The 27,300-nt window shown below is 42.5% G+C and overlaps 1 protein-coding gene across 1 annotated transcript; it reads right to left on the reverse strand.

Moving 5' to 3' along the window:
- Positions 1-2,682: 2,682 nt before the first annotated feature.
- LOC133888257 (uncharacterized) lies at positions 2,683-5,830 on the reverse strand. Its single transcript, XM_062328427.1, has 9 exons — positions 5,177-5,830; positions 4,867-5,018; positions 4,675-4,770; positions 4,210-4,272; positions 3,994-4,062; positions 3,817-3,919; positions 3,602-3,673; positions 3,382-3,470; positions 2,683-3,263 (listed from the first exon to the last, which is right to left on the reverse strand). Exons 1-9 carry the CDS (start codon positions 5,469-5,471, stop codon positions 3,111-3,113), a joined length of 1,092 nt encoding a protein of 363 aa, XP_062184411.1. The 5' UTR covers positions 5,472-5,830; the 3' UTR covers positions 2,683-3,110.
- Between the last annotated feature and the right edge of the window lie 21,470 nt (positions 5,831-27,300).

A 27,300-nucleotide genomic window follows, 5' to 3' on the forward strand; every position in this document is an offset into this window, starting at 1 on the left:
GGCAATGACGCTACCCATCTTTTGTTATTATGTAACTCTTTCCGCTGCCTAGTTACTCTAGCATAGCTCGGCTTATGATTTTATGGTAAAGTTAATCTACTTAAAGACTTGTAACTTAATTTAATTACTCGCTCTTTATTATATCTTGTGATGATGTGCTTGTTGTAAAGGTGTGTGTTTCAATCTTGGGCACAAAACACATGCCGGGACTACCGGGATAATATTTTAATTAATCATTATAGTCATGATTTCACAAATGATCGACTTAATGATTAATTAGAATATTATCTCGACGGGCACCCTGAACACTATGTTCGAGAAGCATAATTTTGTGTCAGTATTACTTGTCTTTTCTTTCTACATTCATATAGAAGACTTACATATTCTAAAATTACTCCTTCAAATTCTGCTTAAATATGTCATACTGAAATGCCTCATCCCCAATATACATAAAGCTAATTACCACGAAAAAAGAGAAGCTAGATGATATTTTTAAGGAGTTCATGGGAGCTAATAATCAGGACCAGGCTTCTAAATCATATAGTTCATACCGATAATGCTTCTAAATCTTTTGGAAGTACAAAATGCATAATGGAACAGCATCATGATTTTGGAACCATTGCTTCCAGATTTGATAAAACTTGTTTATCATATTTCCAAAAAAAATGCATAAAAACCCAAAGTAGTACATATCTATATTCATGATATAGCCCATATATACTTTAGACCGCCTCATTCTCTCAGTCACTATTCCCTGAATGCACTGCATTTCTAGGCTCTATCATGCAATTCAACACGAATGTCTCATTTTATAGAGTGGATAGGGTGTCAGATACGACATGGCACTATATCCTAGATGTGCATGTAAGCTACTTTATTAGACATTTAGGACCTATATTTGTTCTCTAGCTTTGCAACGTCTTCTTGGTTATGTCAGGCAATGAAGATATCCCGTTGTAATTAATAGCCACCTTAAAATTTCATGACTTGTGACAAGATTGACTAACGTATTGTATGTCGCACCCTCTTCATTGATGAGGTACAAAACATTTTGCACAGATCCAAAAGATACACTAAGATATAGGGCAATTGAAGCTGTCATGTCAACTTCCTCATACTTTCTCAACAAGTGAAATTCCTAAAAATAAAAAGGCCTCCTATGTAAACAGCTACAGTAAGGTATCTAGAAAAATCTATATAATGGCACCAGTAGTATTTTCATGTCTTCCATTTTCCTATATATGCTAAAGTTGCCGACACAGTCTATGGGATATAATTAATCTGACTACATACTACCGTTAATTTGCCTACATTATATAATTAATTGGTATACCTACATAACTGATAAATCTGAGAAATGAAATATCAAATCATCATCATGAAAAAAAAGACATACATTACATCATCATCTCAAACTAACAAGCACATATGCTATGACAGTATACCTCACTATGATGTTGGTTCAATCAGTTGTGCGAACAAACATAAAAATGTAGATCCTTTGAAAAGGAACAAATAAGTAAGCAAAAATACAATTATGTGTAAGCAAATCAATTGTTCTAGCTAAGAAACAAAATACAACTCAGAATTAGGATTGGAAAAAACCAAATTAACAGAACATTTGCATGCAAATTGTGTGACTTCGAGAAGCAAAATTTGGATAACTACAAATAAAATTGAAAAAGAAATTTGATGCATTAGCTAGGCAAAATTGAAGTAATTTCATACCTTTGAAAAGCAGTTCCTAGGAAATTTTGTATAATCCTGAAAGCAAATCGATACAAAATGACGATGTTGCCAAAGCTCGATGATCTATCATAGCACTCACGGGTAGGGCGTAGTGGGAAACAAGCTACCTAGACCCCAGAGCATGGGCCACCGTCATGCTAGATTCGAAGTGGCTTTTAGCCTCCTAGGCGACAAAGGTGCATGAGCGGCGGATCCTACCTCCATTCGAACGATGACGAAGACAAGCACCTCGTCACAACCACCAAAAACCGCACCAACCATCAGTTGCGGCCTCTGGTTGCCAGATTTGGTAGACTTACGACCCGGCCTCACACTTACAACACATACAGAGAGAGAGAGAGATTTGGGGGAAGGAATGAGTGGAGAAGCCACATCCTAGACAATATGGATGCACAGGCGGCAGATTTGACCTCCGTCCAGACTCCGACGAAGGTGAGGATCTCCTCCCGAATGCCAGAAACCGCACCAACCGTCAGCTATGCCTTCTAGCTGCTGGATTTGGTTGATTTGTGACCTAATCTTGCCCTTGTCCCAGAGAGATGGGGGAAAATTTTGGGAAGGAATTAGCAGAGGGGATGAGCGATTGATTGGAAGAGGAATGGCATGAGCCATTGATTTGTAGGAAGAACTATAGGAAGGGATGAGGAGAAATGAGCGATACGGAATAATGGAGAATGAGAGAGGTGTGCTGTGTGCGGGCCACAGAAGCGAACGTGCTGGCCAGCGAGTGAACGTCCGTACGGTTGGAAACTAGTTTTTACCTTCTTTTAGATATATAGGCCCTCAGCCCCTGCCAAAAGAAATCATGCATACAGATGATGGCCATTCGCTCGCAAGTCGTGCTCATCCTCCTTTGTAGTGAGTCACCAATCATCGACTACAATGGGGAATTATTGCGACGATCATCAAACGCCAATCTTTCACAGTGATGGATACCTGCCAATTTTCCCTTCCTTACAACATAGAAACAGTTTCTTCTTTTATACAAGGAAACTCCAACATGCATCTTAACAACACTAATCATGCAACAGTGAGGACAAAAAAAAGTAGACTATCTTTTTTCCTTGCATACACGATAGGAGTACGTACTTGCAATCCTATACTGTACTACTTCCTATATTCTTTTAGGAAATACTACTTCCTATATTGATTCCATCCTGCATATATACCAGCATATGTACAGATTGTAATATATGTATATGTGTACCTTCAATCTTGTACCTATCTTACTTAGCTAGGTCGGTTAACTGGATCAAAACTTGTCAGACGCCTGGTGTTCTGATCGACCGATCATCTAATATGATCAGAAAGCTAGCTATCCAGCTCATACATAGATGTCGTCGCTCAGCCATACGCTGCAGTCACAAAGTGTCTGAGCTTCTCCCTTGGCGTCTAACCTGCTGAATCCGCTGCCGTAACCTTCTCCTGTGGTCGTGAATTTTCCAGAGCCCATGGCCAAGTACAACGGCAGAGTATATGCCGTGGGTGATCATAGGTGCCAGGATATTGTCGGTCTGCGTTGTATCCATGACACACAAATATTGTCAATTGTTAGCCCTTTCCGTGAATTTCTGAACGCAAATCTTAATTAATGTCGTTTCATGCATCATGCATTGACCTACTATACGTTACCTGGATCCATTCGAAGCCAAGGTAGAAAGCCAAAATCCCTTCTAGAAGCGGGGAGTATATCTTCCTCATTTGCCTCCTCTCGTACCAAGCTGCAAATCCATCGAAATTTAAGCTAAATCAGTTATACTACTTTCGCATTCTACTCTGCTGATTACTAATCTAGTAGATTCTAGTTAACTACTCTGCAACTGTATATACCAGCACAATTACAAAGACGTACCAGCAAATAGTTTCTTGAGATTCTCCCGCCCTGTGCGCGAACGCATTGCTGGTGTCACCACATACGTAGGGTCTGAAATTCAAATGAAGAACATATTTATTACTACACATATATAGCTCACTAGATTTCAGGACGAATACCATTGATTCTACCCGAAGAAAGAAAAGAAATATATGCATGCAAATTAGGACAGTCAGTAGACAGTAGGACACCACCTTTCGGAGCAGTAGCGATATAGTAGAGGGATCCCGTGAGGGCTGCAGTGATGGCTGCTGCAAACGTTTGAGCAAATGGGACCAAAGGAGGCACCATGCCGCTCTGCATTGTATGGATACAGTTTAATTTAGACCTATATTAGCCAGTCGTGGATACCACAAAATTCGAGTTCATACCAGTGATGCGATCCCTCGAGCATCTTTCATGAGCTCCGTTCCTCTCAGGAAAATATCAGCCAATGCTCCCTACAAGTTCAGGACAATATCAGCCAATGCGAGCAAGTGAAGAGAAAAGCATACGCTGATTACTTCACAGATGAGTACCGCTTCCTCCACACTGTTGCAAGGAAGTACAGTTAAGAACCATAAGGAGAATGGACTGGCAGCACATACCTGAATAGCTGCCCGGTAGAATAGCTCCTCACCAATTGAGCTAGCAGTCACGATGAGAATGAACTGCAAGTATAAATTATGATTAGAAGCTCTCCACTTTATGTTGATTTTAATTAGGAGCTTCAAAAGGCCATTCTCCATAAGAACTCACATCTAGGAGAGTATTAGTCTAAAAGAAGTGGGGTATAGGGCACCAAAATGTCTAGAAAACTCCACTCAGAACTGAAAGGATTCCTAAATGATTTGTTCTCTGAAAATCCCAAGTGCTTTGCTTTATGGAGGTGAGCAGCACATAAATGGAAAGATGTGGTGTTCTGCGTCCTAGCGCGATTGAGCAATCTGTCTTTTGCTAAAATTGATTTAGACTTGGAAAATTGAGTTGAAAATATGCACAGCGAACGTGAGCATATCCTCGAGAGCACTGCGAATTATATTAACCATGCTTCATAAATACTTTTACAGTACCTGCCATGGTGACATGCCATAGAAGAAGCTGCGAAGCTCCTCATCCTCCACATCTCTGATGGCACGCGCGTGAGGTGAATACTTGACAACTTCATCCTGCAAGCAGAAACCACATTCAAGTTATCTATTGGTTCAGAGAACTAGACATGAGTCTTTTCTGACTCAAAAAGAATGAGAGGATGGTGTACATACATCGAGGATGAACAAGAGAGCCATGATTGGTGGAGCTGCATACCCGAGCCCCTCAACTACTGCCGTGAGAGATGGATGGAAGCCACCTGTGCAGTCTATTCCAGCCATTTGGCATATAAATCTCCCGGTGAGTGCCATGGCTGCGTAAATCCCTGTCCAAAGTCCAGACATCGATCGATCATGCCCACAATGATTAGAATCAAACGAAGCAAAAGGCTCTGGAGGTGCAAATAGATTTTGGCTAGGAGGATTAATTGATCGCATGCATATTCATGATGCAAGAAATTAATGAAGTGGGGGTAGTACTGACCAATGCCATAGCTGAGCCTGACGACCGCCCCCAGCTTGTCCCACATGGCCAGCTCCGCGTCCCGGGCTCCGAAGCCCGCGGCTCCGGCTCCGCCGGCCACGGGGGAAGCGGCGACCTCGACGACCCTGGGGCCATCGGCAGCGAGGCTGGCACGACTCTGCCGTCGGTCGCCGCCGCCCTCAGCCGACGCACGGATCCAGCTGGTGCGAACCCGAGGGGAGAAGCCGATGGAACAGTGCGTGTAGGTAGTGGTGTAGCTGCGGCTGTGGGCCGCAAGGGGGCTCCCCAGCTCCATGAATCTCTCTCTCTCTCTCTCTCGCTCTGCTACGCAAGGATGAAGAACTATAAGAGAAGGAAGGGGAGAATCGGAAGTGGCAGGCACAGGTAGAGAAGATATATTTTTATTAATGGAATTGATTACTCCGTTGGTCCTCTGATGATCTGGATGGACTCTAGGAGACGAACAAGGAGGACTAAACGATGAAATAACCACAGAAGGAGAAAACAAATCGATGGATGGACCAGCAGCACAAGGCTTTACTTCGGCCGCCGATAGTTTTTAGTTTCCCTCCTCCTCCTACTTTGGTTGTTTATTTGACAACGATGAACGACTGCTGCCAAGTGCGTGCGTAGTTGGCCCGTCGTGCGGTGGTAATCGTGGCGGGGAGGGAAAATAGAGCTGCGCCGCTGCCTGTGCCAGATGAGAGGGGATTTGCCTCCTCCAGTCACCGATTCACACGTCAGCCACAACTTGATAAGGTCATCCGCAATTCCGGGTGACGCGGCAACCATGTTTTGACTGGGCCGGCGAGGGAACTTTTTTATTTTATATTTCTTAAGGATATGTTAATTATTTGTCAACAGATTTTAGAAATAAAATATATTAAATTTTCATCGGTCGGATTTTTATAGGACATTCCAGATTAACCTCAACTTTATATAAAAAATCTAATCCTAATAGTCTCCCTCACTTCCGTCCCCACTGTCGTCACCTCTCACTTACATCATGTAACATCCTGAATTTTAACATGTTAATTAATTATAATTCTCGCTTTAAATTTAAAACTTTTTTTTAATAATTAAGCTAATTAAAATTAAAAAAATATGTATATGAATGTATATATACCAATATGTATCCATATATATTAAATAAGCTAAGTATTCCAAATACACTAAATTTATTTCTAAATAAATCCCTGCATTAATTGGTTTATAGTTTTTATAGTTCCTTGTGTAGAGAATTGAAATTGAATATCTCTCAATTTCAAATCTATTCATAGATTCTATTTAGCTCAATTTTAAATTGAATTCAAATCTTTTGATTCAAATCATCTTCAAGATCTCAAGATCCAAATCCAAATCACAATTCAAATGTCCCTATTTGAAATTATGTCAAGACCAAACTCAAATCTAAATTCAAAAACTCTCTTTTGAATTTATCTCAAAACCTTTCTCTTTTTCCTTTTCCTTTTCTCTTTTCTTTTTACCCCGGGCCGAAAATCCCCTCCCTTCTCTATTTCTCAGCCTAGCCGTCCGACCCAACTGGTCGTTCCTTCCCTCCCACGCCTGCTTGCGCGCTCGGACGTCCATGTGCCGCACATCCTGCTGTTGCCCGTCCGGCCTCCATCTTCCTCTCCTCCACCTCACCACCGCGACGGGCTGGCCGCCGTTTTCCCCTCTGGGAAAATATCCTCGTGCATCCTTCGCTCTCTCGCTCTCTCTCTTCTCTCTGCCCATGCTTGCGTTGCCCATGCTTTGTGCCGTGTAACTTCCGCACCCACGCACGCACATGGATGGCGTAACGCACAATGCCGCAAGAAAATGGTGGGCGCCGCCCCACCACCTCATCGTCGTGCTTCCGTCGTCGAACGCGTGATGCAAGCGGTCGCACCACCTCCCTGTAGCCCCCTTCCCCTCTATAAATAGCGCATCCCCAACCCCTCTCCTTCCCTTTTTTTTTCCCATTTCACCACCACCGCCGCCATTGCACGCCACCACAACTTGCCGTCGTCGTTCCGTCGTCCACATGTTGCCCAGGAGCTCGAGGAGGACGCCGATGTCCCTGTGCCACCGTCCGTTCACTAGAAGCCTGATGGGAGGCCACCCACACAGGACGTCGAGCCACTCCATCTCTTCTACATCATCGCTCTGCCGGCCGCTGGCCAGTTCTCGTTGGATTCGAGCTCGGTGAGCCCCCTCAGTCCCTTAGCGCCCCTCCTAGTAGCATGTAGTTGTCCCTTTGCTCCCCTCACACGCGCAGTCGCATGTTTTTGCCTTCTGTTGCCGTGTTGTGGTCACCGACGGTGTGCTTGTGCTCTGTGGTTGTGGTGCGGCCATCGTGCTATGAAGTCTAGGGATGCCGAGCCCTTTTCCTTGTAGGTTGACCCCTGTCCCAGTGCAAGGGAGGTGCTATCATATTTCCTCATGTCGCTACTCTCTACTCCAGCCGCCAACTGATATTGTTTCCACCGTCAGTTGCCGTCGATGAGTTCCCCGTCGAACCTGTCGTGTCGAGTAGAAGCTCGGTGCCCTTCCATCTTCATGAAACCCTCACGAAAACCCCGCTTCGACAAGCTCTCTAGCGACACTCCATCGTAATCTCTCACTGTCATCTATTTTTCCCTTTTCGCCATCGCACGCCTGTACGTGCGCAGCCGGGCCACCGTCCCTGCGTTGCTCGGCCTAGCCAAGTAGGCTTGGCTCGTCTCAACGGCGATCGGCTTGCCGGGTTGACCCAGCCACGCAAAGGTCGTACGCCAGTGGACCAGCCCAGCTCCACAACCCGCAAAGCCAATCAGCCCAAACCCGAGTGGGTCTGCTCTATGCAACCTAGCACTATGCACACCAAGCCCAAACCCAGCCTAATTCGACCCATCCGGGACTGCTCATGTGGGTCCCATCAATTCACTATTCGTGTGGGCCTAGGGCTACTGTTTAGTGGGTCCCACTCGTGGGCCCACCTATGAATAGTTAATTTCTTAATTTCTCGATTTAATTTTAGATTAAATCTTTCTAGAGTCATAACTTCTCTATTCTGGCTCTGATTTCAGGGATTCTTTTGCTAAAATTAATCTAAATTTAGGATTTATTCATCTATCATAATGTGATATCTAGTAGGGCTCATTTAGTATTCTGTTTGGTGTTATTTGGTTCTTCTCTAGTATAGCTTGTTTTTTTATCGTACTCGCAATTGCAGAGCCGCTAGAGTTTTGCGAGTGTTGCGCAAGAAGAGTCAGGAGCGAAGAAGATCCTAACTACAACCAAGACTTTGAAGGAAACTCTAGTGAAGGCAAGTCATATCTCCTTGATCATACTGAACCTATGATTTTCAAATAATATACATGATCAACTAAAATCGGACTTATTATCGCATGTGCTATATATTGCGCCTTTACAAACTACTTGTATTAGTTAATCCTATCAAACACATATCATGCATTGAATATTATAATCCAGAATATATATCATCTTAGGATTACCTGTTTTATCTATATTAATGATGGACGATGCATTGATGACTAGCATGCTTAGGATTGAATATGTCTCCTGGGAGACGTCGCCCTGAACTGCATCTCTTCGGAGATGACGATTTACCGATATTAATGATAACTCATATACCATGAATTCTTGATGGTTATGAATTTTGTGATGGTTGTGAAATCCTTAATGGTATGTGGGATGTGGAGGGTGATATGTAAAATGGGTGAACAGTGATTTGGTGGGGGCAGGTGAAGTAGTACTCTAGACGAGGATGCTCTTGTGGGCTTGAGTCGCCTTTGTGGTATTCATTGCTAGAAGATATCTGCCTCGGCCACTTAAGGACCGAGTTATTGCACCGTCTAGCCTAGCCACCTCGTGCAACCATATGTCCTGAATGGACAGAATTTGACTTTTCTTTCATCGGATCGGGTTGGGCATAATACTGGGAGGCTGAGAGCAACGAGAGGTCAAATGTCCATATTTCCCTCTGTTTGAATGCTTCAAGAATCGGCCTAGGCTTAAAAAGAGAATTGACATTCAGTACATGGCCTCTGGGGCTTGGGGTGTTTCACAGAAAAGCCCGATAGGAAAGGTGTTGTAGGGTCTCGGTATGATTTGTTCCTCTGCTTGCAATGGTTAAAAGCTGGTCATATCATATGGGTAAAGCTATGCAAACTCTACAGAGTGTAAATCTATTCGAATAGCTGTGTCTACAGTCATGGACATATGAAAGCAGCAATCGTGTTGACTAGACTCTGGGTGTGTGTGTCTTGATGAGTGAGTGTGGACTAGATGTCCGTGTGATAATGTTCCTAGCGTGATTCTTTAGAAGCTGTGTGGTACTAGAAGTACATCAGGTGTGATACTAGGGACTGTGGAGTGAGGTATAGCCCCTCCCAGGACCGAAAACCCCAGATATAACTTGTGGCCTTGTTTTGAACTAGTTAAACTGTTTTAAAGTCAATAGTAAATGACACAATTGAATACCTACATAAACAACTTTGCGCTTAAAACTAAACCGTAAAGTCTTATCCTTGAATTTATCCTTTATGCATCTATTAACACATTGAAGTAGTATAGGGCTTGCTGAGTACCTTCCGTACTCACTCTTGCTGTCATTCAGATAAGAAAGTAGACACTACCAATGTCAGAGGTGAAAATGAGGATGAAGAGTAGTCATAGAAGTCACGTTTGCACCCTAGCTGCTTATGGTTTGGGTCTTTGCGTTTCGCTGTGTTTTATTAGCCGTTTGGCCATGTTTGTTATAATCTTTTATACTCTGAACCTTAATATGTATATATAAAGTTGACTGTGATACTATAACTATTATAATATGATACAGAGATTGGTACAGGAGGCACATGAGATCCCAGGAGTGAGGGTCTTACACACCCCATTGCGTGTCGTCTCCCCCACTGCCCTTGGCACCCCTTCATCACCATCGCGCCTCCCCACTGTCTTGGCTCCGTTCCATCATCTGTCCTCTCTCCACCTCCCCTCCCCCTTCGCTGTGCTCTATCGCCATCTTTGGCCACCCCGCTCGGCTTCGGCGGTGCAACCACCCAATCCCAATCCAAAATCCTAACCCTAACCTTGCCATTGTCGAAGAAGAAGACCCCGCCGAAGCTCACTGGAGAAGATGGCCTCACGGATCTCCAGGTTCATCCTACAGTATGAAATTCAATAGATTCCCCCTCTAAATTTGTCGACAGTTAAATAACATTTTCAATTTTTTAAATAAAAAATTGGAAATATATATGTTCATATTGAAAAAATATAGATCTAAACTCGTGTCGCCCTTCCAACAGACGACAGAGTCTAGATTTGCATTTTTTTTCAAAATAAACGTATATATTTACATTTTTATTTAAAAAATATAAAAACCTCCAATTCTGTTTTGCGGGCTTTGTGGGTGCCCATTAGCCCAAAACTTACTTGCCGCTAGCACCCACTGGGCTTAGCGGCAGAGCCCTCAATTTGACAAGGCTTGGGTTTGCCAAACGTAAAAGCAAGAAAGTAATGAACTTTTTATCAAACATAGAAAATTTGGCAAGGAATTTCAAAAGAGAAATCGCATTTAACCGGTGAGTCAAATCACGAGATCCAGATCACTAGGAATCAACCAAGAATAATAGATCCAGACCGGGTACATTTATGTTCATGGTCTTCTTGTTGCTCTGAGGCTAGTGGATCAATCAAATCACAACAAAAACACTGCAGCTGCAAGAAAATCACAGCAAAGATCTTAGCCCTTCTTTTGTAACTGATCATGGACAACATAGTTTCAAATAGCCAAATTGTGTTCATCAAAATAAGGGCGATACACGACAACTACATGTATGTGTGAAATCTCGCGAAGCATTTCCATAGCACAAGAACCTATCCCTTCTCATCAAGCTTGATATTGCCAAGGCCTTTAACTCCATCTGATGGGACTACCTCCTCGACCTCCTGTAAAGGATTGGCTTTCCCCCACGCTGGAGAGACTGGCTCTCCCTCCTTTGGGCCTCTTCATCATTGCGGTTCCTTCTCAACAGTGTCCCAAGTGCTAGCATCCATCATAGCCACAGATTACGACAAGGGAACCCCTTATACTTGCTTCTCTTCGTCATTGCCATTGACCCTCTAGTGAGATCCCTCGAGATAGCCACTGAAGCGGGGGTGGTGACTTCTCTCAGGGGCCGGGCCGCATTTCTCCGAGTTTCATTGTATGCAGATGATACGTTCATTTTCCTATCACCTATCCCACATGATGGTGACGCTCTAAAGGGAATCCTCCAACACTTTGGCAATGTTACATGGCTAGCCACCAACCTAGAAAAGAGTTTGGTGGCTCCCATCCGTTGTCACAACCTTGACCTACATGATGCTCTCGAGAATATGCCGACGACCCGTACGAACTTCTCGATCAAGTATCTGGGCCTGCCCATCACTCTAACCAGAATGCGAGTAGTGGATTTCCAGCCGCTTGCTGACAAGGCCATTGGAGGCTTGGCTACCTGGCAGGGCCGATTCATAAATCCAGCTGGCAGAATAGAGCTCATGAAATCCATTTTCTCCTCCCTTCCAATCTATTACCTGATAGCACTGCAAGCACCCAAGAGTGTCCTCAAAACACATTGATGACAAGAGAAGACAATTCCTTTGGGCGGGATGCGAACATCTCATGGGAACCAAGTGAAAGGATAATTGGAGAAGGGTGTGCAGAACCACCAAGCTGGGTGGCCTTGGCATCCTAAACCTGCAAAAGTTCGCCAGAGCCCTATGCCTCGATGGTTATGGCAATAATGGAAGTGTGATTACAAACCGTGGGTGAGAATGGAGACACCTTGTACCTCGATGGACTGACGTCTCTTTGATGCAGCAACAACTATCTCTTTCAGAGACAAATGAAAGGCGCCATTTTAGCATTCCAATTGGCTGCAAGGCGAGGCTCCTAAAGATGTGGCACCACATATATTCGTAATTTCAATACGGGAAAAAAAAGGAATGGTCTTCCAAGCGCTCTCGGGCAACATGTCGTTTAGGGACATCAATCTCATGTCCATCACTTCCTCGGACCACATTGCTGAATATGTTCACTTGTGGGAACGCATCCAGCTCCTACACTTAACCCTGTGCATTCCGGACGACGTCACATGGAAGCTCGATGCTCACAATGAATATTCCACAAAATCTGCATACCTGACCCAATTCCTTGGATCAACCATCATTGACCTAGACAATATGATATGGTGTGTTTCGGCACCCTAAAGTGCAAATATTTTGCATTGCTAGCAGTTCACAACCGCCTATGGACAGCAAACAGATTGGAGACACAAAGGATGGCCTAATCAAAGCACATGCCCATTGTGTCGAGCGGCCCTAGAGACGACGGTCCATCTATTTGCTCGTTATCGATATACACGATGCTTTTGTGAGCAATTTGGAGCATGGCTCCTAGCCAATCTACCCGGGCCGACCAACTAGGGCGGGTTCCAATCGGTCTTGGAGTGGTGTCGGGAAGCTGGGAGGGTTGGAGGGGTACCCCAGAAGGCTTTTCGTATGATTCTGATCCTTATATCCTAGGAGATTTGGAAAGAGTGAGACACAAGGACTTTTCAACGCACAGAGAAGCCTGTATCTCCCCTAATCATGAAGATCAAAGAAGAAGCATGGACCTAGTGCCTGATAGGAGCAAAGCATTTGGCCGGCGTCATGCCAAACTTGTAGAGTCAGCTCTTGGTTTTCGTTGATGGCCAGAGTGTGCGGTCTGCGGTGTGTACTTGTGATCATGGCCCCAACGGCTCAAAGCTGGACTTGTTTTCTGTACTTTATACTTTGTTTTCTCCTGCTATGTAATTAAAATCATCAGATCTCCTGCCGGTTCCGTTTCAAAAAAAGGACAATCACATGATGAATCCCTCCAACACAACAATCGGAAAGGAGGAGTAATTTAGTTCAGAAAGAAAGTAGGGGTAAAATGTGAAAGAAGGGCAGACTGTTAGCCCCATTCTCCTCCATGTTGCGCCTGCAGGCCATCTTGTATATCCGAGGTGTGATTGTTTGTCGGCATAAGGTCTTGCTCGCATGGACCGTATATGCAGGATGAGGTTAAGCAGACTGAGCAGAATCATATTTGTTGAAAAGAAGAGTATTTGTTTAATTGTATCTGTCTTGACAGACTGTGCTGAGTTTCTATTTGGGTGACTGAATCTGAGACCGTATAAGCGAATGCAAGAGTTGAAGTTGTGATTGGTTGCTCGCATGAAAATTATTTTGAGACACTGATAAGTGAGCCCACCTATATGAGCGGATGCAGGAACCTGCATCCGTCGTGTCAAATTGTAAACGTACATTTATATACATCAAATCAGACTAGAACAATATATATAAACAATCAATACATACTTCTATACGAGATTATACTATTCGCTAGGCGATGCTTTAGGCAACCAATCAGACAAAAAAAAGAGGACTGAGCCTAAAATGAGCCCAATTTAATTTGCAAAAAAGAAAGCGGCGCGGCCCGCACTGACAAAAAAAGGCTGTTTTGCGAGCCTGATTGTGAGGAGGACTCACGGCCCGTCGCGAACGAACGTGGCCGACAAGGAAAGCCGAAAGGCGAAAGCCCTCTCCAGAAAACAAAAAGGAAAGCCGGAAACGTCATCTGATCGCCGGGCCCATGGAATAAGCCTTGTCCGGCTGGTGTTTCCGCGCACGTCCTCCCGCCCGCCACGGCGGAAGAACCGTCTGCTCGTGGCCCAGCTGGCCTGTGGCCGGCGCGACCCCGTGTGCTCGGCGGCGCGACCCGTTACGTTGCGCGGCCGCCGAATCGCACACCATGCCCGCGTTTCACTGCGACTCACTTGGTCACTGACACGAGAGCGCTCACCGGCGGCGCTTCTCGGCGCGTACGGGCGGGCGGGCGGACAAACATTGGAAGGCCGTGAGTTAGTCTGATGAGAGAGCTAGAGCATTGCCATGTCGTCCGGTCCCTTGCTTCTCCCTTCCTGCTTCCCTGCAGCAGCGCCGCGCTTGCGAACCACACGGGAGAGTCCAGCCAGCCCTCCAGGTGCGTTGGATATAGCGAGAAAATGTCGATGCACTACCCTATATAACGGACAGGACGCGATCGATCTGGTACCCTAGCCCCTAGCTAGGCTGACAATGGCACGGTACACAATCCAAGAGCCACCGGCTTGCCATTCTCGTTGGTCGATCGACCAATCGATCTCTGCCGCACAGAGCGTCATATCGATCTGCAGGAATAATCCTGTTCCACCAGGGTTTCATCAATTGATCATCGTACGTGTACTTTTTTAAATCATCGTACGTGTATCTGTTGCAGCATGAGGAAGACAGGATAATAATGCGTATGACTTGTCGTGTGTTGGAGGTATTTATAATGGAGATCTTCGTCACGTATGAATGGAGATTTAATAATAGAATATGTCATTGATGATGAATGCTTGTCGTTTTTTTAAACATCTTTTGTAAGAGTATGTGTTTTGGTTTTAATTGTAGGTTGCATATATCGTAAGGTGTAGAGACCGGAATACTTTCATTTGCTTGATGAAATATAACTTCTTCTTTTTTAAAAAAAAAATCTGTTCAGCTGTGTCGTGGCAATGCTTACTATGTCAAAAATAGATAGAAGAGATAATTTAGCGACGTACATGATCCGTTACTTATAACTTAGTATAGGTGATGAGTCGTAATAAGAATTAATAAGTGATGGGTGATATTATCACTCGTCACTTATTACATGGATCTGTTTTAAAAGCTCGTTAGCTACTATGTGGACGAATAATGACTCAACAGTGCCGCCCGCATACTGCTAGCGATTTTCATTAGCTCTACTAGAGATTTTCTAATATCTTGTTGATTTGAAGTTTGAATTGGTGCTAGGTCTATGAAGGTTTGCATATCCTCCTTTCCTCCTCCTCTAATTTTTATTTAGTAGATTTGTTGTGCTTTGAGTTGTAATTGGTCATTTTGCATTTTTATTTAAAATCTTTGTACAAGTGAGTTGTATTTATGTTAGATTTGATACTAGAGTTGCCCGATCTACCGCGAGATGCCACAGATCTAGTGTATTTATATGGAATTTTTAATCGCATACTTAACCACAAAATTAATATAATTATTAATGAAGAATGAATATTTTATATTAGTTGTAGATGACGGACAGAAGTTGGATGTATTTTGAGACACAGACTTGTCTAGAATACCCGAGCAGGGTGAAGCATTCCATGAGTGCTGCCTTGGTGGATCTGAAAGATCGTGGTAAAACGGCAACGTATTGTCCATGTCGTGACTGCAAGAATAATAAGAAGTTCTTGAAATCAGACAATATCCACACACACTTGGTCGTGCGTGGATTTAAAGAGAATTATACATGTTAGAATAAACATGGCGAGGAAGGCCTTAACAAGGGAGAGATGGATCGAACCCTCCATACTGATAATATGGATCAAGAACTTACACCAGGTGAAATAGATCATGATATCAGGGATGAGGACATATTAGGTTTTAATGATAATGATCTCAAGAATTTTATAGAGAATGTGGATCAGATGGTGCAGGATGTCGAGCGGCACAACGAGTATAACAATGGTGAGTTTGCTAAATTCTAGGAATTTGTACAAGATTGTAAGACACCCATTTATCCCAACTGTAAGTAGAAGTACACATGGATATTTGGGAACCTAAAACTTCTACAGTTGAAAGCAACTCATGATTGGACTAATAAAAGTTTTAAAGTATTGCTGGATTTGCTAAGTGACATGCTACTTAATGAAAACTTGGTGCCCGGGTGCTTCTATGACGAGAATAAGATAATTTGTCCTTTAGGACTGAAAATAGAAAAAAATGCATGTAAGCAGAATTGTATCTATGTAGAGCTGGATTAATGCCCTGTTTGTGAAACCCATCAATGTCAGCGTAGAAATGACGGTGATGACGGAGATAGAGGCAAGAAAAGTAAAAGACCTCATAGGAAGATGGTGTGGTATTTTCCTGTAATTCTCTGTCTGAACTCTGAAGAGTCTGTTTGCCAACAGAAATGAGGCCTAATTGTTATGTTGGCATAGTGAGGGTCGTAAGAACGACACAATGATATAACACCCAACGGATTCTACTCAGTGGTGAATCATTGATTCCACATTTGGTTGGTTTACTGAAGAATTGAGAAATATTATGTTTGCTATGAACACATATGGTATGAATCCATTCGGTAATATGAGTACCGTACATAGCACTGGCCTGTTATATTATCAATCTACAACCTTCCACCCTGTCTTTGTAATAAGCGGAAATACATTATGTTATTGATCTTGATATTATGACCTAAACAACCTAGCAACGATATCAATGTGTACCTCAGACCTTTAGTTGATGACCTTAAGAAACTCTGGTCGGAAGGTGTCGAGGTTTGAGATCAATACAAGCAAGAGTACTTTATGTTGCACGCCATATTATTCGTCACCATCAATGATCTACTAGTACTTCGTAACTTTTCAGGTCAGAGCAAAAGAAAAGATGAAGTTTACCCCTATTGCTTAGATGACACATGCAGTTTGAGGCTGAATAACTCAAAGAAAATAGTGTACATGCGGCATCGACGTTTCCTTCCTAAGAAGCACCAGTACCGAAACATGGACAAGTAGTTCGATGGCACAAGGCAAAGCGTTACCTCCAAGGTATTTTAGCGGGAAAGATATCGACAATCAGGTTAAGAATATCAATGTTGTCATTGACAAGCAAAAATATTCCTCCAAAGATAATGAACAATTAGGAATATGAAACATGAAATCAATACTATTCGAGCTAGAGTATTGTGAAAAATTAGATATTCGCTACTCTATCGACAATATGCATGTAAAGAAGAATATTTGCGAGAGTCTGATTGGTACATTGCTCTAAATAAAAGGAAAAAGAAAGAATCATGAGAACACACGAGCTGATCTTGAAGAAATGGGCTTAAGGCCGGAGCTCCATGCATATGATATGGACAAAGGAAAACACCTACCTATAATAGCTATCACTCTCTCTAAGATGGAGAAAAAAGAAATCTGCGAGTTGTTGCACAGTGTAAAAGTTTCCTCCGGTTATTTATCCAACATCGTAAGACTTGTTTCGGTAAAATAGCTGAAAATGAATTTCTCCTTGATGAAACCCCATAATTATCATGTGATGACGATGTCACTGCTTGCGTTAGCTATTAAAAACATCCCCCAATTAAGGTTCGTGAGGCTACTTTCAACCTGTGTTTTTTCTTAAATGCAGTTGAACGAAAGGTGCTCAATCCAGACTCATTGCATGAGGTAGAAAAAAGATACTTTGAGACTTTATGTATTCTTGAGGTATATTTTTCACAATCATTTTTCGATATCATGGTACAACTCATTGCTCACCTTGTGAAGGAGATACAATATTTTGACTCTGTATTTCTGAATCACATATTTCTACACGAGAGATATATGTGAGTTCTCAAGTCGTACGTAAGGAATCAAATCTTTTTTAAAAGATGCATCGTATAGAATTACGCGACGGAAGAATTATTGAAGTGATCTGTTAATTACACAGTGACAAGTGTGTACATGCATCATACATGGCACTTTCAGTGATCCGCTGGCTCCTCGCATCCATCTACAGAAACACGCTAGTAGTTTTGGACAAGGCAGCGCGCGAGCAAGCTAGAGCCACATCCGTCCGTGTGAAACAGACACAGCAAGCATCCAAACATATTCCTCTCGGGACGCTAGCTTGTTCACAGATATCCTACAGTTGGTGACGTCGCATCTACAAGTGCTGTCATTTTGTAGACACTAGTAACCCAATTTGTTTGCTAATTGTTTCGTCAGCTCATGGCTTAGCAAGTTGCATTAGTCTTTGTTTTATGCGTATCTTCCTTGGATCATCTGGAAGCTGAGATCCAAATTTCCAAGCGCAGTGGGGCAGCCAGATAGATCAGAGAATCCCACCCGTGAATCACCCTGCCCCAATCTGCATATAGAGCTAGCCCAGGAGGCCGGGATACATGTTGCCAACTTGCCCTCGGAGTACGTGAAAAGAAAACGCTTCGTGTAAGCCCTACTTGCCCAAAAAAATTATGTGATCCCATATTACGTTTCTATATCATTGTTGGAGATTGATCGATATACGCTTGAGTATACACCTCTAGCACACTCGATGGACGTCGCAATAATGCAAGTGCTCCACGATTGGGTCGACGTTGATTTTTAGAATGAATAACTAGCTAGGAACAGTAGGTCCGCCTTCCGTGTCGCGAGATCAATCTATCACCCGCTGATCCGTCGCGTAACCTCTGCTATCTCCCCCGGCGATCATTGGCTTATCTCTCTCTCTCTCTCTCTCTCTCTCTCTCTCTCTGCTATCTCCCCCGGCGATCATTGGCTTATCCCTCTCTCTCTCTCTCTCTCTCTCTCTCTCTCTCTCTCTCTCTCTCTCTCTCTCTCTCTCTCTCTCTCTCATGGATTATGTTCCAATCATGTGTCCATCATGTTGGCCTGAACTTGATGATAATAACTTGATCAGCATGGCAGTCGGGATAATTCACGTCCAGATCGACAGCGCCGAGAAGCTCCTCGCGACACGACCTCCGGCGAGCGGTGACAACGGAAAGGAGCTGGTAAAAGAGAAAAGATTCGGTCTCCGCTCGATGCAACCCGTTGCAGTTACAGCATTCCTCTTAACAGTTCACAGGGCTATCTTCAGACAACACCTGTCATTCCTTAGCCAAAGTCTGCCTCGAGCAAGCTTAATCATGCAGCTGCTTAAGATTCAGTTAATCCAACGAGCTAGCAGAAGAAACGGTGCATGCAGGAGCGAGACGAAACACAGCATGCAGCTGGCAAGGCAAAAGTGACCGAGATGCTAGCTGCTGCCTGCTGCTGATTAATAGCGGCTGCTCCGGCACCGTCGAACAAGAACATCATTTTCAGGAGAGCGAGTGACATTAGGGCTGATGCCGGCCACCAGTGTGGGAACATTTGGCAACAGGAGCCCGTGACGAGATGATAGCGAGGCCCGCCTGCGTTGTTGGCTAACCAGGTTGCAGCCCGCGCTGCTCGGCCGCTGCATAGCAAACATTTTCGTCGGTTTACCGAGGAATAGCTTCCAGGCCTAAGAGGGCGATATGACCCACAAAAGTGTGTTGGAGTGTAACAATACAGTTTTTTCAATTAGCTATTTGTTTCAGCTTTTAGATTGTGATCAGAATTCAGCTTTTACAATCTAGCTATTTGTTTCAGCTTTTAAATTTTGATCACAATCTAGATTTTATAATCTGAAACAAACAGGACCTAAGATTATCATAGAGCCCGATTTCAGTAGACAATTCGTGTAGCCTTTTTTTCACTAGGTCTCAGTGTAGTATCTTCGAACAGACAGGCCTAGATTTTTTATAGACCATGGTAGCTAACTGAAAGCATCTATAGGCACATGAGTTGGAATGTTTGTTCTTCTCTAATAACCTAAATTTTCATTTCGTACAAAACTCAACCAAGTAGTAGTAGAGTTCAGAAGTCAAAAGCTCGGACATCGACTTGCTAAAGTGTTTGTGGCTAAACTCAATTAAAGTGTGCCTGCGCAAGCTAAAAAATTTCGTATCATGTATATGTACACTTGTATGCAAATTTCGTACTCGCATATAAAATCCCCTTATATATGTCAGTATATATTAAAATAGCATGCAGGGTTTGAAGCACACAGTAATATTTGAATCAGAATATCTGAGGAAAACGAGACAAACCTAGAAGTTCTCGCAGTAGTCAAGAGAAAAAAAGGCAGAACTATATTGCTTAGTTTTGTGGGTCAAGTTTGTAAAGAATATCAACCTCTGCATCTAACCAACCCCACCCCCATTAAAAAAGGTACGAAAACGTATTTAGATGAGGGGATTCATCTAGAAAGTTTAAAGAATCCAAATCCTCATATCCAAATAGGCCCAATAACCGGAATGTGCACTAAGGTAGTATTTAGTTTATAGGACGGGATGAGATTAAGCAGATCTATCTTGTTTTTGAGTTATTTGGATGAAGCGCAGTGTGATGGAATGGTTTAGAATCAGAGAATATTCTTCAAAGATTCAATACAAAGCCGTTTAAAAAAAATGGTGAAACACAGCCGTCCCACTTTGAATGTGACATTAATTCGGGAAAGAGCTGTTAAAAAAATGGTGGAACGTAGCCGTTCCACTTCGAATGTGACACTGACGGTGGGCTCGAGGTACCAAAATAGACTCGTTCCATCCCACCACCAAACAAACATCTATATATGAATAGAATCATCACATCCTAAAATATATAAATAAAATCATCTCATCCCACCCCGCTCTCCAACCAAACACTACCTAACAAGGGCTACTAGATTATGATTGTGCAAAAAATGAGTTCATGTTATCGATTAGAACTATGAATTATCTTCACACAATGAATATTGATTTATTACTTCTAGAAAGTCGTAAAGGCCTATTTTAGAGTTAAGGAGTTCAATCACATATTCCCAAACACTCCCAACTGTCGAACTACAATTTTAGGGTTTCATTCTGCATATTGTATCAATCCCTAGATCAATAGTTAATACACACATTTCCAATAGAATAGCATCACAATCATACTTTTCTTTTCAAGTCCATTCCTATACCATCCCAATTTCATATTGGAATAGGTAATGGTTGCAACAATCCTGCTGATCTTTGGTGTTTTGATTTGACTCTCTGACATATGTCGCATCAAGTGATGAACTCAACTATGTCTTTCTTCATTCCAGGTCACCGATACTTTTCTTTTAAATCTAGAAACATTTTTGTTGATCCTGAGTGAATGGAATAAGCTGAGTTGTGAGCTTCATCCATGATAAGCTTCCGATGCTCATCGTTCTTTGGTACACACATCTGGTCTTTGTACCATAAGGTCCCTTTATCATCAACTCAAAATTTAGGGGTTTTATCTCCTCTAGTCGACTTTGATCCATTGTAACTCTTCATCTTCTTCTTGATCTTTCCAAATTTTGTCTTCTAAATTCGGTCGGACACTTAAGGCATTTACACATCCTCTTGTAACAATCTGTAGGTTCAAGTGTTTGAATTTCTTTCGGTAATTCCAGTTTTCGTTTTTGTACTCTAAAGTGATGGCAATGAGCTTTCTTACTCATGGCATTTGCTACAACATTGGTCTTACAAGGATGGTATTAGGTATACAGGGTGTAATCTTTTATCAACTCCAACCATCTTGTTTGTCTTAAATTCAGGCCTGATTGGGTGAATATATATTCTAAACTCTTGTGGGGTTTTAAGATCTCACATTTGTTTTCGATTAAATAATGCCTCCAAATCTTGAGAGCATGTACCACTGAAGCCAATTCTAGGCTATGGGTTGGATAATTCTGCCATGCACCTTCATTATAACACCTTGCGTTTTAGCATTTAGAAAATAACCAAAATTCACTCGTGTTTAAAAATTTTCTTAACGAATTAAGCAAACATAAAATATAAGATATATATATATGTGTATATGTATATATTCGTATGTGCATATATACATGAATATTATATTATTTGGACTATGAATTCCAAAATTCATCAGGGCCAATTTCTAAATGTAAACCCTGCATGAAATTGACCAATTGCATTTTTGCTTTGTCGGTGTCTTCGTTTCTTTGTGTGGCGATTCGGATTTGAATGTTTCTCAATTTCGAATCCGTTTTACTTCTTCTGTGCTGTTTCCTAATCCAAATCAATCAGTGAAAATCAACCTTTCAATCCACATCAAATTCAAGTCTTAGAATTCAATCATCTAAATCAAACCCTAGTTGAATCACTAGATCCTTTCTTTAAACCCAAATCCAGCTCTATTCAAAAAATTCAATTTATTCAATTGAATTATCCCTAAATTTGATTTTGATCAATAATTCAATTAATTGAATTATTCTGGACCAATTTCCTTTTTCATATATGACCAATTTCGATCTCCGATAACTCCAAATCTTAGTTTGATATCCTGGCTCTTTCAAATCGATTTCAAATTCAAATATTTCTCGGCCGGCCACCCTCCAGCCATCTCCCTCTCCGGCCGACCACATCCATCGCCCTCCTGCCATCTCTCACTCTAGTGCCTCCTCTCTCTCTCTCTCTCTCTCTCATGAGTTAGCCCAAGCCAGCCAGCCTTATCCACACCCCCTCACACAGATGGTGGGCCCCACTATCAGGCTATTCTTGGCCCATGGCCTCAGGTACATGGTGGACCACACACCGAGCCTTCCCCTTCGGTCCACAAGCCATGGACAATGTCCACCACATAGTACCCACTCTAGTCCACCGAGCCCGGTCCACCATGCACCGTGTCCACACAAACCCCCTCCGGTCTAGCAACCCCATGGACCAAGTTCATGGAATAGTAGCCCCTAATCTTTTTTCAGAATTTCCTTTTTCGGCAAAACTTCTGAGAGCCATATCTCCTCAGTGTTAACTCTAATTTTGGAGATTCTTTCACCAATTCCTCTAAAAACATAATCTATCTCATTGCCAAATCTTGTAAAATTTGGAGCTCTTTTAATTTTCTTGTCTAATATTTATTTTTGTAGCGTAGCGTTTAACCTGGGATAGATTTTGTCTTTAGTAAATAAAGTTGACTTTAAATAATTCAATAATTATGTTTAGGTTATAATCATAGATTAGTCTCTTATGTTAATCTAGCTTAAGTGTAAGTTTAATCCTTTTTCTTAATTAGAATAGTTTTACAATAAACTAAAGGATGCTTTTTATTTAATGTTTACAAGTAGACTGTTATTTTATGTTATAGCCTATAGATTTAAATTAGTATAATTAATGAAATAAATTAACCAGTGTAGCTGTTAGATAAATAAATATTTATGATTAGAATATAATAGAATATTTGTATATGAATTTTCGAAAATACATGAATCTCGATCTACCACCCTTGTGCTTTTAAGTTTTTACAGTACCCGGAGTCCTGGACCGAGCAAGAGTTTTGCTATTTTAGTTTCCTTCACACTTTTCAGGTATTGTACAACCCAAGATATTTCGTTGTGGATATCATGAGTTTGTAAATAATTGTATAGGCCCTCAGCCAACTCCACCAATAACCAATTGGAAGCCCCAGGGTTCAGGATATATCTATCCACCCGTCAGTAGCTAGCTAGCTAGTGTCTGAATCTGGACAAAGCACCAAATCGCAGTCGGACACCGGGGCACGGCGAGGCCCCGCAGGTGACGTTTCTGGTTCTGATCGGAAGGCGATCGGGCTGGCTTGGAGATCGATCATCGATCGATGCACCGCGAAAAACGGTTGCCGCAAGGAAGAGAGCACGGAGCCGTCACTCCATGGGCAAAAGGCGAAACGGCTGCTCTGCGCACGCCTACATGGCAGCCCCTGGGGCCTCAGGAGCTCGCGTTCAAGCGCGGCGCGAGCCCCCCTCCAATAATGGATCCTTCTGGGGGCTGCTTGGCGCGTTCCCCGCGTGCCAATGATTAATGCGTGTTCGTACGTGCTCCTCTCCTTGCCCTTCTGTGCCCCTGATCGTCGTAGCGGTTGTGCCTGTGTTGTGCATGCACGCGCGCGCACGGGCGCAAGCGAAGGGAAAACTTTCTGGCTTAGCTTCGCTTGCAGAGACGCGGCAGCTGTGTGGCAGCGGCTAATGCTGGCTTGGCCTAGCCTTGCCGTCGTTGTCCGGCGCCGTGCCCCGCGGCTGCCAGATGGGCAAGAAGCCAGGCCGTTGCTGAGGACATCCTCCGGGAGGGATAGGGATGCGAGCTGCGTCTGGAGTCATTCGCTTGCCCTGAATGTGCCCTCGGCCTGCTGGCTGCTTGCTCAGCTGAAATTTTAACTTCGGCTAAACGATGAGGTTGATGCTGGCAAGGGAAATGGATGGGCTTGTCGGACTTGTGTTCCCTTTCGTGATGAAAATTGGATTATACAAGTAAGCAAACTATCCTGCTTACCTTTGGACTACGAAATTTCAGCAACAACGTTCGGGTTCGATCGTATACCAAACGGCAAACTTAGTTAATCTTCTATAATAGACCTAAAGTATTTCATATTTAATCTCTTGCCCTCCCATATACGACTAATCGGCCTTGATTGCACCATCCAAATACAATGGATAGACTGCAGACGAGGATGGGCACCGGATTGCGGGTCCAATGCTTTAGGGTTCATTGCAGTAAGGGGATTGAATTGTTTCATGACAAATTGCTCGAGAATTCATGTGATGTTTCTGCATTCCAAGCACGCTGTAGAGAAAATAGGCTTATTAAGTTATAATTACAATTTTAATGATTAATAATAATATAGTTAATATGACTAATATGTTTGTTAAGTATATACTGTAATATATCTTATAGATGTAATACATAAAGAAGTTACCGTAGCCGACACAAAATTTGGTCGAATTAGAAATATCCCACAAAGATTTGTCTTACCAGATGGTCTGGTGCAGAGGAGTTTGCACTCATCGAAGTATTATATCTGTTAGCGTCATCAGATAGTCTGATGTTAGGCCTGAACACACCGGAGTATTTTTATCAATGGAGTTTAAGGAAGTTACACTCACCGAAAGGTCCGGTAATATATTGGTAAAAACACCGAAGTATTTCTGACAGAGGATTAGTATAGTCTCACCGAATGATCCGGTACTCAATGAAGCATTATTGCACCGAAGCATTTTTTGCAGAGAAGGATTCAAATGTTTAAGACTGGAGATCAACTCATCGGATGGTCCGGTGATATATGTGTACATCGGAGGATCACACTGGAGTATTTTGTGAAGAGAAGAATGAAGTTGCTCAGTTGACTCAAGATAACTCATAGGATAGTTCGGTGATGATTTGAAGTTACGTCGGATAGTCTAGTGTTCACAGAGGCTTTGAGTGGACTTTCAACGGCTAGTTTATGAGGTTATACTCACTGGATAATCTGGTGTTAGTACTATTGTTGTCACCGGATCATCCGGTGTTAACAACTTTTCTGAGTCGTTGGGAAAACAACTAGTTGGTGGGTTTGAGGCTATAAATACCTCTCCATTTAGTCATTTAAATGTGTGATATGCTGCTGGAGTTCAGAAAAATACAGAGACACTTGAGAAGACTTCTAAGCTACCAAAGTGCTTAATATGATCATCCAAAGTAATTAAGCACATGTTTAGTTAGTGATTAGTACTTATAGACCTAGAGAGAGTGTTTTTAGGTGATTACTGTCTAAAGAGTGGATCAAGTAGTGATCTTAGTTTGTACTGAGTGCTACACCAGCACTTTAGAGTCTTAGTGGACTCGCCGGCACCTTAAGCCAGAGTTGCTCAAGCTTGTTGACCCTCCGACCTGATGTAGAGCGGCGATAAGACATGTGTATGGGGGGATGTGGAGACTCTTGCCTTGGTGGCTCAGGCTCTAAAGTGAAGACGACGGTAAGTGATCGGAAAAGAGGCTAGTGGTGAGATCTTGCCTTTGTGGTTTGGTGACTCATCCAGGTGAGGTATTATCTTTGTGACTTGATAACTCAAGAGTCGTGACTGGAAGAGTCTTGACGATCAGGAATATATCTTTGGTTGAGCTTCAACGTGGACTAGTGGTGGTATTCATGCCATCAACATCAGGATAAAAATATCTTATGCTGAGTTTATGTCTCTAACTTATTTACATTTCCGTATTTACATACTTGCAATCTAGAGTAGTTTGCTAGAATTGACTATAAATTACAAAACTCTTTTGAACGATAGAGTAGACATAATAGAAACTAGATCACATTTAGATAAAACTTAAAATAAATTTATTTTGTAAATTTTTTAAAATCAATTAATTTTTTTAAATACCCTAATTTACACCCTCTTAAAATATCACCGATCCTATCACACTCTTAGATTGCGTACCAATCCTACGGAAAAGAATCTGCACAACTATTTATCCGTACAATGATACAAGTTCGTACGAGTGGAAAGTAAACTGAGCATCCTTGACTGAGAAAATTAAATGCCACTCCATAGCCACGATAGCTTTTCACATTTTGCGGCCACGCTAAAACCGACATTGCGATATATGCCTGTGTATTTTTTTCCCAAAAGGTGGGGATTATATTAAAATTACAACATGGTACATCCTTTTACATATAGGACCCTAAGAATAGAACAAAATGCAAAAAACTTTGCAGGTCCTAGTCTTCTTCACCAGCTCTGGCCAACTCTCCAGGCCGGCATGTCGCTATAGATAAACTAGAGTCGAGCATCGGAAGACGCCGAAGTTCAAGCCACCCACCTAATCCAAAAAGAGACCTAAACCTTGAATCGCTACATGTGCCAATGCCTCGAAACCAAATTCAAGACCCATCTGAAGCAGATAGGGAGCATCGGCATCCTCTTAACTAGATTGAGTGAAGGTAACCTAGATCTAACACCTCCACAATCGGCCATGCCAAAGATAGTGATCGTCGTTGGACTCAAATCCAACAACCCAAACACCTAGATGGAAGATAACGAGTATCCCACACAAACGTAATACGCGTACACGAACCTACCTAGCATAGCCCTCACCGGAGCCTTCACCAAAGACACATGTCTGCGTATGCTCACATTGCTTACAAAGTACTAATTGTGTGCTGATATTCTCTGTTGCAGGGATTTGCGGAAGTTGGCCAAAATATCGCGAAAAAACGTTCAGTCAAACGTTACTTTCCAAACGTTATTTTCTGCAAGAGGAGAAAATGGAGTGCATAGAGATCGAATGGACGACCTCCTGCCAAGTTCCAAAACTACAAGCCTTCTCGAAATAATAGGCTGATTATTAGGTCACTCGGTTTAATGGATTTTGCGAGGCTGAGTATCGCACAATCATATCCCAGCCCACACTAGTAGTAGTACAGTAACTAAACACATAGTCTTAGTTGCAGCTGTATGATAAGAATGTGCGTGGAAGTTGAAATAATATTAGTATATGAATTATGAGCTTTACTTTGTTGAAAAATAACTTTTACTTGTTGATTACTAAATTAATGATTTATAATTTTGTTGTTGTTGAATGGTGCATTGCATTTGTATTTATAATTACTTGTTTATATTAAAAAAATGATGATTTTTAAACACTTATATACATCGGAAGAGATGTAATATTTTTTTTAGTTCTTGGATGAATA

The sequence above is a fragment of the Phragmites australis genome, chromosome 13 (genome assembly GCF_958298935.1).
Source record: "Phragmites australis chromosome 13, lpPhrAust1.1, whole genome shotgun sequence".
Taxonomy (NCBI): Eukaryota; Viridiplantae; Streptophyta; class Magnoliopsida; order Poales; family Poaceae; genus Phragmites; species Phragmites australis.

Bases quoted from the DNA above. Each gene is read 5' to 3' on its own strand.
- LOC133888257 (XM_062328427.1), bottom strand. From the start codon at position 5,471: ATGGAGCTGGGGAGCCCCCTTGCGGCCCACAGCCGCAGCTACACCACT. The intron at 4,273-4,674 runs GTACTGTAAAAG...TTATACTTGCAG, and splicing joins ATGGCATGTCACCATGGCAG to TTCATTCTCATCGTGACTGC. The intron at 3,674-3,816 runs GTGGTGTCCTAC...TTTGAATTTCAG, and splicing joins TATCGCTACTGCTCCGAAAG to ACCCTACGTATGTGGTGACA.